At 39.3% G+C, this 12,232-nt stretch overlaps 1 protein-coding gene across 1 annotated transcript in view; it reads right to left on the bottom strand.

Annotated features, from left to right (window-relative positions):
* EDIL3 (EGF like and discoidin domains 3) overlaps positions 1-12,232 on the bottom strand; it is a 230,013-nt gene that overhangs the window by 87,718 nt on the left and 130,063 nt on the right. Inside the window, exon 4 of the mRNA XM_060690628.2 lies at positions 1,610-1,723. Within this exon, the coding sequence (XP_060546611.1) occupies positions 1,610-1,723 (114 nt within the window). The remainder of the gene's footprint in view (positions 1-1,609; positions 1,724-12,232) is intronic.

Below are 12,232 nucleotides of genomic sequence, written 5' to 3' on the forward strand. Positions count from 1 at the left end.
TTAACAGATATCTTAATTGAAAATCTGTTTTATAACATAAACTTACATTGGCTGTCTGTAATTGCACAAATTCTTATAATTACCAATGTTTAAATAGGTTAAGCTTATAGTGAAAAAAATGCTTGGTTTAATTACAAGCAGGGGCAATCTATTATATAGTGTTATATATTATATAAATAATTGATTTACATAAATAGCTGATAGTTTTCAATTACACAATTTCTATAAATATACGCAATGATAGTTTTTGTAATTACAATATTGCTACATAATTAGGGATTTGACATGCCATAAACATTTGTGAAAGAACAGGGAACTTTTCTACATTAATGTTATAGTCTCTGAGAACAATCTTGTACTAAGATTACAAGCTAGCATTTTAATATGCCATAGTTTATATTTATAGCTCATGAGTATTAAAACTTTAGGAACTGAAGTTTCAGAAGGTCTGTAGTTGATTTTTCTAAAAGGTGATTTTTAACATTTTTCTGGATAGTACAGACCTGAAATCATCTGTCCATTTTATTATATATGAATTATAAATTCATCTTACAATTAACTGTAGTTAATGGAAGTATAAGAATAAGAGAATTTTCCAATAAATTTATGTTTTGCTACACAGATCAGAATAATTTATATACACTGTATCCCAATATTCCAATATATCATGTGTGGGTATCTATTTGCCCTTCAACAATATCTTTTGTAACTGAGCAGTACAATATAAAATGTGTAGCAAACCTATTTCTTTGGCAGTTGTAATCAAGGATGACACATGAAACTCAGACTTACAAAATTGGATCACCCACTGCTAAGCTACCAATTTTTCATATACAGACTTAAGAGTAAATTGTAAGCAATGCTGTTGAGTTTTATATTCATGTAGTAACCAATTAGCTTCTTTACAGTCCAGGATTGATTAACTATTTGTTAATGTTTCTTTGCTACATATATACAGCAAAAATAATTCTAAGTAGATTATTGGTCCTTTTAGATTTAAAACTTTTTTGTTCCCAAAGACCAGAACAAATGATAAATTTTCATCATTAGGCCATCCAATATTTCGTTTTAACATTTCCAAATAAGAATGATAATGAAGAAAAAGAAATATTGCATTGTTCCTTTCTTGAATTATAAGATGAATACATAAATATTATAAACAAACTTCCCAAACATGATTATACAAAATCTGTCTGTCTGTCTGTCTGTCTGTCTGTCTGTCTGTCTGTCTGTCTGTCTATCTATCTATCTATCTATCTATCTATCTATCTATCTATCTATCTATCTATCTTCTACTTTCTCTTCACCAGAGGAAAAAGGGAAGAGATGAGGAAAAAATACAGAATTGTGTGAAGTCTGAAACTGATTATAAAAATTATTCTACTAAAACAGTGGAATGGAAAGAAAGCTGCTGAGTTATTCTAAAAAGGTAGTTATAAATCTACTCTGGCTGCAAGAGACAATATTAATTCAGCCAGCTTTATCTTAGCTTCATTTAAATATTGTGCTTTTTGATCCTCTTTCGTAGATGTAACATATTCACTTTTATTACCTACATACTAGCACTAGAAGAATCAGAGTGAAATACATGTATTTAAGGTATACTTACTATATTGGCAATTTCGTCCCATGAATTCACCTGGGCACTCACAGGAATAGTTAGCTACCAGATCTGTACAAATACCGTCATTCTTGCAGGGTTCAGCTTCACACTCATTCACATCTGTAGAGAAGGAATGACATCCTTGGTCAAAAAAAATCTCCATTATCAGAACCAGTCCAGTACTTGGAAAGATTGCCTATATAAAGTATAATCATGTTTTCAGTTAATGAAAAACTATAGAGTTTTGTCTTTTTCAGATATGTAATTAAGAGCCAGGCATCTGTTAGTAATAAAACATGGAACATAATATAATCAAAAGAAGCATCTTAACATCTGCATTGGTTTCCATGGAAGAATTGTTTAATTCTCAAATCCTGTTTATTAAAACAAAGACAAACAACCAACACCCCCCCTTTGAATTTTGCTTGAACTTAGTCCATGAAAACAAAACTGCAAAATAAACTTTTAACTGGAACAAGAAATGTATCATTGACTACTCCAAACTTTCAGACATTGCACAATATCAAAATGCTGCAGTTGGTACTGTAGTCTGTATCACCGAACTAGGTGTTTAACAAGTTCTGGAATTCCCTCCAGTGTCCTGTTTTGGGGTTACAAAGTAATAATAAACTGCATCTCTGGATATGTTTCTACTTTCCCTTTTCCCCTACGTTCCTGGATATGCTACATCTGGGAGGATTTTTGTGTGTTGAGAAGGAGGGTGACTTCTGTCTGGGAGCAGACAGAAGAACCTAGCATGAAACAATCAACAACATTCTAAGATGTGCCCAATAGAGTCACAAAGATAGATTGAGCAATATTTTTCTGAAAGTTTTTTTCTCTACCATCCCTGGCTTGGAAATAGGCTAGGCCTATTGTCTAACTTTCCCCCCCATCTTCCCCTTCCTCTCCACATCAAATAGGGTCTCCCTCACACCAAATTTGAAACTGGAAATAAAAAAGATAGAAATTCTAAAAAGAAAAACTTGAAAACAGGTATTCACTTTCATTTTCAATGGCTGCTTTTTATGTTTCCTGTTACCCAATTAGCATTCTCAAAGATTTCTTCTTTGGACTGCATTGAGTTCCAAAATAATATAAATTTTATTTCTTTAAAGAGCCAAATACAATCAGTTGCACTCTAGAATTTACTTGTGGAAATGTGTACTTCTATGCAATTTTAACAGTTGTACAAAGAATCGTAGAAGTGGATCACTATAGCTCTTTCTATCCACTAGGCAGAGTCCTGCAAAAGTTATAGTTGTCTTCCTTCCTTCCTTCCTTCCTTCCTTCCTTCCTTCCTTCCTTCCTTCCTTCCTTCCTTCCTTCCTTCCTTCCCTCCCTCCCACCCTCCCTCTCTCCCTCCCTCCTTCCTTCCTTCCTTCCTTCCTTCATCTTTCTTTCTTTTTCTTTCTTTCTTTTCTTTTTTCTCTTTTCCCTCTCTCTCCCTCTCTTTCCCTCCTTCCCCGCTCTCTCTCACTCTCTGTCTCTCTCTCTCTCTCTCTTTCTGTCTATGCCTCTGTCTCTCTGTCTCTCTCTCACTCACACATACACTCATTCCCCTAGACTGAAATTAAAATACACTCCTATCAACAAATGGCTCAAATTTGCTAGTATTGGATTTTGCCCAACTTGACTGATTCACTTTGTTGATTGAAAAATTAGAACTTTTCTAAAGGAGAGAGAGAGAGAGAGAGAGAGAGAATATTATTTCTTCTTTTAATTGCTTTTAATATACACTGAGATAGCAATCTTAGTAATTCATTATTTTCATTGTAATTTCACCTATTAAAAATATGTCTTCAGGGCAACAATCACCACAATCTTCCTTGAACTCTATTACCATGACTGATAATTTATATATATGACCATAATACAAAAGGTTTATTTTATTATTTTTGTTACTGAGGAGGAAATGGCTAAAGAGAGTCAAAACATTATCAGTCATCACAATTTACAGAAATATTAAAATTCTTTAAAAATAATTCTGATCTACAAATAGAAAAACCATTTCAAGAAAGTACAAATTTTGTATGAAAGCAAACTGCCAGCAAATGACATTGCTAGTCCACTGTTGCCTATAAAATTACCTTAACTTTTCTACATTTTGTCTTTAGTTGTCTGTATCATTTCATAATTTCAGATCTCTATAATATGATAATTGTTCACATGCCTAAACAGTAAATTAACTATAGATGATTATTTCAATCTTCTTCTCAAAGGAAGGAGTCAATGAACATATATGTATTATCAAGTTTAATAATTTATCATGTTGAGTTAATGCAGTCTGTGGAAATTGTAGGGCATTATTTGTGCCACAATATTTTGAAGAACTGACAGCTGTGGTGGTGCAGTGGTTAGAATGCAGTACAGCAGGCTACTTCTGCTGACTGCCAATTGCCAGCAGTTTGGCAGTTTGAATTTCACCAGGCTCAATGTTGACTCAGCCTTCCATCCTTCCAAGGTCGGTAAAATGAGGACTCAGCTTGTTGGAGGCAATATGCTGACTCTGCAAACCGCTTAGAGAGGCCTATAAAGCACTGTAAAGCAGTATATATAAATCTAAGTGCTATTGCTATTGCTACATCCAGCTTTCATATAAAAGGACTAAAGTTCTGACTTGTAAAAATTCCACCATTAGGTAGGAATTAGTAACAATAGTTTTTTGTATCTTTCTGATGTTTTGCAGTCCAGATCCAGTAGTCTTGTAAATACTGACAGGCGGCAGCAACATGACCATTAGGCAATAGACCAACCAAATTTATTTATTCATTTATTTATTTGATTTGATTTCTAGACCGCCCTACTCCTGAAGGACTCAGGGCGGTGCACAGCCAAACAATAAAACACATACATACAAAATTTAAAAGTAGAATTAAAATCAAATTAAATAGTTTTGGCCCAGACAAATTAAAACCCCGAACTGTTTAAAACCAATTTTAAAATTTGAATATATAAAATACTAAAAGATATTAAAAAATTAAAAATCTTTTATCAAAGAGGGAGAAAATTAGGCCAGGCCCGCCTGGTGAAATAATAAGGTCTTTAGAGCGCGGCAGAAGGTGCGCAGATCCGGAATCCTCCGTATCTCCGGGGAGAGCTCGTTCCAGATAGTAGGTGCCCCCACAGAGAAGGCTCTCCCCCTGGGGGCCGCCAGTTGGCATTGTTTGGCACCCAGACGAGCCCCTCTCTATGGGAGCGTACCGGCCAGTGGGAGGCTATTGGTGGTAGTAGGCAGTCCCGCAAGTACCCAGGTCCTGAGCCATGGAGCGCTTTAAAGGTAGTAACCAAAACCTTGAAGCGCACCCGGAAGACCACCGGGAGCCAGTGCAGCTCACGCAGGAGGGGTGTTACGTGGGAATGCCATGTCACTCCCATTACCACCCGCGCAGCCGCACTCTGCGTCAGCTGGAGCCTCCAGGTGCTCCTCAAGGGGAGCTCCATGTAGAGAGCATTGCAATAGTCCAAGCGGGAGGTGACAAGGGCATGAGTGACCATGCGTAACGAGTCCCGAAAGGGACACAACTGGCAGATCAGGGGAACCTGATGAAAAATCCTCCTGGTCATGGCCGTCAAGTGCTCTTCTAAAGACAGCCGTGAATCCAGGAGGATGCCCAAGTTGTGCGCCCTCTCCTTGGGGGCCAATGATTCGCCCCCAATAGTCAGTGATGGCACCAACTGACTATATCGGGACGTCGGAAACCACAGCCACTCGGTCTTGGATGGGTTGAGCCTGAGCCTATTCCTCCCCATCCAGATCTGCACAGCCTCCAGGCACCGGGACATCTCTTCAAGGGCATCGTTGGGGTTGTCTGGGATGGAGATGTACAGCTGGGTGTCGTCAGTGTATTGGTGGTACTTCACCCCAAAACCACTGATGATATCACCCAGTGGCTTCACATAAATGTTGAACAGGAGGGGCGAGAGGACCGACCCTTGCGGCACCCCGCATATGAGGGCCTCGGAGTTGACCTCTGCCCCCCTTTCAACACAGACTGCGACCGGTCAGAGAGAAAGGAGGAGAACCATTGCAACACAGTGCCTCCCACCCCTAACTCTTCCAACTGGTGCAGCATGATACCATGGTTGATGGTATCAAAAGCCGCTGAGAGATCTAACAGGACCAGGACTGAGCATCCCCTGTCCCGAACCCTCCAGAGATCATCCACCAACGCGATAAATGCCATTTCTGTGCTGTACCCGGGCCTGAAGCCTGACTGGAATGGATCTAGATACATTGTTTCATCCAGGTGCTGGGGGAGCTGTTGTGCAACCACACTCTCAACAACCTTTGCCACAAAGCGAATGTTGGAGACCGGATGATAGTTTACCAACATTGCCGGGTCCAGGGAAGGCTTCTTGAGGAGAGGCCTCACCACCGCCTCTTTCAAGGTGGCAGGAAAGTCACCCTCACCCAACGAAGCATTTATAATCCCCTGGAGCCAGCCTCGTGTCACTTCCCGGGAAGCCAGTACTAACCAGAAAGGACACGGGTCCAATAAACAAGTGGTCACATTCAGTCTGCCCAGAATCCTGTCCACGTCCTCAGGGGTCACAGGATCAAACTCATCCCAAATAACATTCTCAAGACCTGCCCCAGTCCCTCCCCCTGAGACTACCCAGTCGGAGTCCAGATCTTCCCGAATCTGAGTGATTTTGTCATACAGATACTGAACAAAATCCTTGGCTCTACCCTCCAAGGGGTCCTCCCGCGCTTCCTGATGGAGCAGGGAGCGGGTCACCCTAAAGAGGGCGGCCGGGCGGTTATCTGATGACACAATAAGAGCAGCAAAATAGCTACATTTTGCTGCTTTTATCGCCACTAGGTAATTCCTAATATGGGATCTTAATAGTGTCCGGTCAGATTCAGAAAGACGGGCCCTCCAACTACTCTCTAGGCATCTTTTCCAGCGCTTCAACTCCCTCAGCTCCTCAGTAAACCAAGGAGCCAATTGAGATCGGCGCCGGGTCAGAGGCCGCAAAGGCACAACCCGATCCAGAGCTCCAGCAGCCGCCCTATCCCAGGCGGCCACTAGGTTTCCAGTCGAGGCGTGTGCCAGAGCCTCAGGAAATGGCCCAAGCTCCATCTGGAATCTGTCAGGTTCCATCAAGCGCCTGGGGCGGAATCATCTTACTGGCTCCACCTCCCTGCAGTGGGGTGCAGTGGTTCGAAGGTCGAGACGAAGGAGAAAGTGATCTGACCATGACAAGGGTTCGGTAACTATATCCCCTATCTCAAGATCCCTCAACCACTGTCCAGAGACAAAAACCAGGTCCAGCTGTTTCCCCCTGTGTAGGTAGGGCCATGAATTAACTGGGTCAGGTCCATAGCTGTCATGGAAGCCATGAACTCCTGAGCCATCTCAGACATCTCACCCACGGACGGCAGGTTGAAATCCCCCATGACCATAAGCCTAGGGGTATCAACCGCCACCGTGGCGATGATGTTGAGTAGCTCGGGCAGGGCTGTTGCCACGTGGCAGGGAGCCATGTACGCGATCAGCAAACCCATCTGAACCCCATGACCCCATTTCACAAAAAGGGATTCCCAGCCGGCTGTCTGAGGAACAGTGGCCTCCCTCGGTCTCAGACCTTCTTTAATAATAACCGCAAACCCCCCTCCCCTCCCCTGTGACCTCGGCTGGAAATCAGCTCCTAGTTTGGCTCTTCGATACAGTTTAAATGGAAAGACCAGCCAGTAAGATAAGTGTCCTGATCCTGCTCACATACGGACACATCACAGGTGGAGTAAAGGTTTTATTTGAGGCTTTCCAAATCCTGAATAGTCTTCTCCAGAAATTTCCATGCCAACAACCACATACTCTTCCAAGAGTTCACAGTTTAATTCAGGAACGAACCCAGCACGAGTCCACAAGGCAAGACAAATCCAGAAGGCAGAGGCAAGGCTAAGCCCAATTCCATGAAGCAAGGGCAAAATCTGTCAAGGCACAACCCAGGGTCCAAGGTACACAGTCCAGTCAGGAAACAAGATTCAAGCAGCTGACAAATGCTAGGAAGGAAATGGCCACATTGTTCCCAGTGTTGTTTCACTTCACTCACTGAATTAAATAGCTGCTGCCCAGTACAGGCCATCAAGAGGGGTGAGGCTACCACCTGACAAGTACTGTAGCCTGGCTCACCTTCATTGTGCCTGCCTCCTGTCAGCCCTCAGCGCTCTTGGATCAGATGGAGGCAGTTCTTCCTCATCTTTACTGGCCAGCTAAAGCTTTGTGCTCTGTCCTCCTGAAGACTGAGGGTTTCCAGTTGCAACGGTGTCCCTTCTGTCCCTATATCAGCCAGCCATTTGTCCAGTCACTTTCTCCTGCAATTGTTCCACAGTGCTCAGCCTGACTTGGAGCCTCTGGCAAACTTTGGACATTCCTCCATGGCTCCCTCTGAGGTGCCTGGAACTGCCTCTTCCTCATCTGAATAGGTGTCTAGAGAGGCATCTGGGCAGGTGTCTTGGGAAACTGTCACATTAAGCCTGTACACTAAGCCAGGTATTAATTAGGGACCACAACCAGTGAAATTTAAAATATTTATTCATTGTTCAAATATAGTGACTTTGCTTCACTAAATTTCATATTTATTTTTCTTTTTTGTTCCTTCTTTATAATACAACTTTTGAAATCCTCTCTATGCAAATTCCATGAAAAAAGTGTTTCAGAATGCACAAAAGCACTTTAGAAAACTCCTGATTTTGAATTGTGAAAGCAGCCGTGTCTTTTGGGATCTTTGCTTTGGAAGATACTCCTCAGACATGGGGAGATAGCCAGGAGCAGCTACTCAAGCAGCCAAATGAGCTTTAAAAGAGACAGATCCTCTTTTACAAAATTTGCTTGTAAAAAGTGAAAAAAGTATTTCTGTCCCTTACTTAACTTATGAGGGATAGCAAAATGAGCCTGTAGTACAGTGGACTAAGTACTGTTATTAACATCTGCTGCTTGCAATTACTGCAAGTTCAAATCTCACCAGGCTCAAGGTTGACTCAGCCTTCCATCCTTTCAAAGGTAGGTGAAATGAGGACCCAGATTGCGGGGGCAATAAGCTGACTTTTATAAATATACAAAAGTATGAAGGCTATTGCTTAATGCATTGTAAGCCTCCCTGAGTCTCTGGAGAAGGGCGGCATATAAATTAAAGCAAAAAATAAATAATAATAATCGACATTAACCCACAATTTTAGATTGAATTCTAAAATTCAATCAAGCACCAAGCGGTGTACGGTATAAACATCCATCTGTGTACTTTAGAGACTACTGTGATGTTGCAGCACCAGTTTGCATACAGGCGTGTTCCTTGATTCCCCCAAGGTTCCTTGCCCCACATGACCTGTGATATTTTCAACACTATAATTGTCAAAGATGGAAATTGTCAAAGATGGAGTGTTGTGCAAAATGATGTAGTATGAGGATTCCCTATATCTGTGCCCCAAATACACTGTATGGTGAAGTAATAGAATCAACATTGTGCCATTGCTGGACTATGTGTATCGTGTATTGTGATAAGAAAACATCAGAACCTTCATCACCATAGCACAATGTTTTGTTTTGTTTTTAACAAAAGTAACAAATTCTGTGATGACTCTGTCTATGGGTAACTACAGGAAAGGTTAGGAAGGGAGGTCACATATATCATGATGTCACTATGCCAATGATATACACTATTTTAATCATTCACACAAAGACATGACACACAAGCACAAACTGCAGGTTCTGAACATCTGCGATAACTATACAAATCAATTACATTTTAATTTCATTGTTGATTAAACTTTGTAACTACAATTTAATATTTGGACTTGGTTTTACTTCAACTAAATATTAAATATTTAAATTTAAATAGATATTTAAATATCTAAATATTAAAGCTTGGATAGTTTCTAAATACAAAGTATGAATGAAGCTTAAATTTACATAATTATTGTAGATTTGTTTACTCATTTAAATTATTCTATTAAAAACATGATCATTTTGCTGGGTAAACATCTTTTTTAAAGCTGCAGTTATTACCCTCTTCCTTTCAGACTTATGATGTCACAACAATAATTTAATGCTTTTCTGTAATGATAGCAATTTAACAAAAGGAGCAATATGAGCACAGTGCTCCTGGCAGTCTGTTGTTAAGCAAACTTTCTCCATTTTTTAATTTAATTTATTTTTTTGCTGATCTCAGAAGGTTTGGGTTTAGTTGAAGCTTTTGTTTAATTTAGCAGTTTTTGTCAAACTGTATTTTTTTAAAATTTGATTTATATGCCGCCCTTTTCCGGAGACTCAGAACGGCTTACAATGCGTTAAGCAATAGCCTTGCTTAACGCATTGTATTGATATCCAATCAACATATAGAGAGCTTATCTTCATTGAAGAAGTGGTACAAAGACTGAAGAAAATTGGTGCTCTCTCTCTCTTTCACACACATATATGTATGTATATATATTTGTTTTCGTAGATTTTCACACCTCTCCACCGGTATTTATAGAGAGACGGCATCTCCGATCACGCTTTCCTTGCACAAACACGAAGTCAAAGACACCAGCCTGAAGATGACTAGTGGGACCTCGTCGAAACATCAACAAGATACTTTCAATCTTACACGGAAAAAGACCCGAATGCGCCAAGATTTGCATATATATATATATATATATATATATATATATATATATATATATATATATATATAAGAGAAAATATTTTTTTGTATGAATTAGACCGGGGTATCAAACTTGCGATCCATAGGCCGGATGTGACACATGCTGGCCCCATCCCTGCCCGGTTTAGTGAAGGAGAAAAAAGTCCCGATACATCACATGACGACACGATGATGATGTGAGTTTGACACCCCTGAATTAGACCAAGGCCAAACTAGAAACAAGTTTTAGTCGCCTCAGTTTTAAAGAGATATTAAATACATTTTATATAGTTAAAGTGTATGTACTCAAAAGACACTAATATATCTGTGTAAAATGTGTAAACTAACATGTCACCCCAAAAATTCACAATGGAAAATTCATAATGGAAACTCAACTATTATTTGAAATTGAACACATGACATTGACTTGTTCCCTTTATCATTTTAGTTAATAATCAGACCAAATCTACTTAAACAAAATTGATAAAACCTAAATTTTACTTTCACAAGTAATAATCCATACAATGAAAATTGTATACATAGTTCTTATCCTTGATATCGTTTGTTAAAAAAATCTGACAAAACTTTAATTGTACTGTTACCATGCCTACTTTTGTAATTGACCCATTTTCCCCCAGCACTTAATCCTTTACCTTTATTTCTTAAAAATCAATTAAGATAGAATAGGCAGCCTTAGAAGCCCTTTATTTGGGAATGCCCTATGAACAACTGTCAAATAAATGATAACATCATTGTCCTTTGTACAGCACTAAAATCTATTCCAATAAAAGAGAAAATCTGAGCTCAGGATTGAAGTATGGAGACCTTGGTGCCCTCTGAACTTAGTTGTTTGCTTGCATATGTTTCATTACCCCCACAAAATAACATCATCAGTGCAGGTGAGTGGAGTTTGCTCTCCATTTATATGCAGTAACTTGGCCTGCCATTTTTTTTTGTTGGAAAGTGGTTTCTCCTTGGTACTTTCTTGATTAGGATATTAGTTTCTCCTTGATTGTTTGTCCAGTGTTAATCCCTGCTGATCAGGGTATTGACTGCTGGAGACAATGTATTCTGGTCTTTTTATTTGCTTCTTAGCTTTTTTATTGTCTCTAAATGTCTATATTTCCAAGAAAAAATGGATACAGAGAAATTCAATAGTAAAACAAAGTTTAATAGGGTAGTAAAGTTAAATGCATGAATTACGTATGTTCTAGAAATGTCTAGAAAGTCTACAAGTTCAGCTGCATAGTTTTGGCTAAAGTAGTAAAGTTCATTCTGGTATTCTTTTTCACACTTTGTTGCAGATTTCTGTTTGAAATTATTAAGCAGCATATTTTAAGCATATTTTCCCCTAGGCTCATGTGGCAAAACCACTCAATCTTGGGAAAATATGCATTTGGCTGAAGGTGTTTCTGACAAGTGCTATATCCATGCCTACAATTGCTCCAGATCATATACTGCCTTTTTAAATTTTATAAGAAATAAAATCTTGGGAGAAATAGATGAATGGAATTTGCACCTGAGGAAAAATTCAGACATACAAATGAGGGTGAAAAATAAAAAAACCATTAGAACAGATGTGGATACCAGCCACCAGAAATGAAAATTGCCATGCAGCAAGTCATAGAGAAACAGTACATCAAAATCAGACAATGACAGCTACCTGATAAGAAACATCATGCCAGGTCATGTAATAGTTATGTACTGGTCAAGAAAAGGCTGACCTGACAGAGAATGTCATATGATTTTCACCATGACAAAGAATAAAAGGATAAGCTGTCCAAGGTCTATGTTGGAAACTCCCCAATTTATGCACATACCATCTATGGAGTCTTCCCCAACATCCATGCCTTACCTTATCAGTACTGTAATGGGAAAACAAATATGTAATTACAGTACAGTACATTACAAATTTGTAATGTTTAAGCAATTCTAATAAATTGCTTAATAAATTATGAAGTACTGGAAGTATTGGAAGACTGCTATCATATTATTCCTAGT

This window comes from Pantherophis guttatus, chromosome 2 (assembly GCF_059756535.1).
Source record: "Pantherophis guttatus breed Tessera chromosome 2, ASM5975653v1, whole genome shotgun sequence".
NCBI lineage: Eukaryota > Metazoa > Chordata > Lepidosauria > Squamata > Colubridae > Pantherophis > Pantherophis guttatus.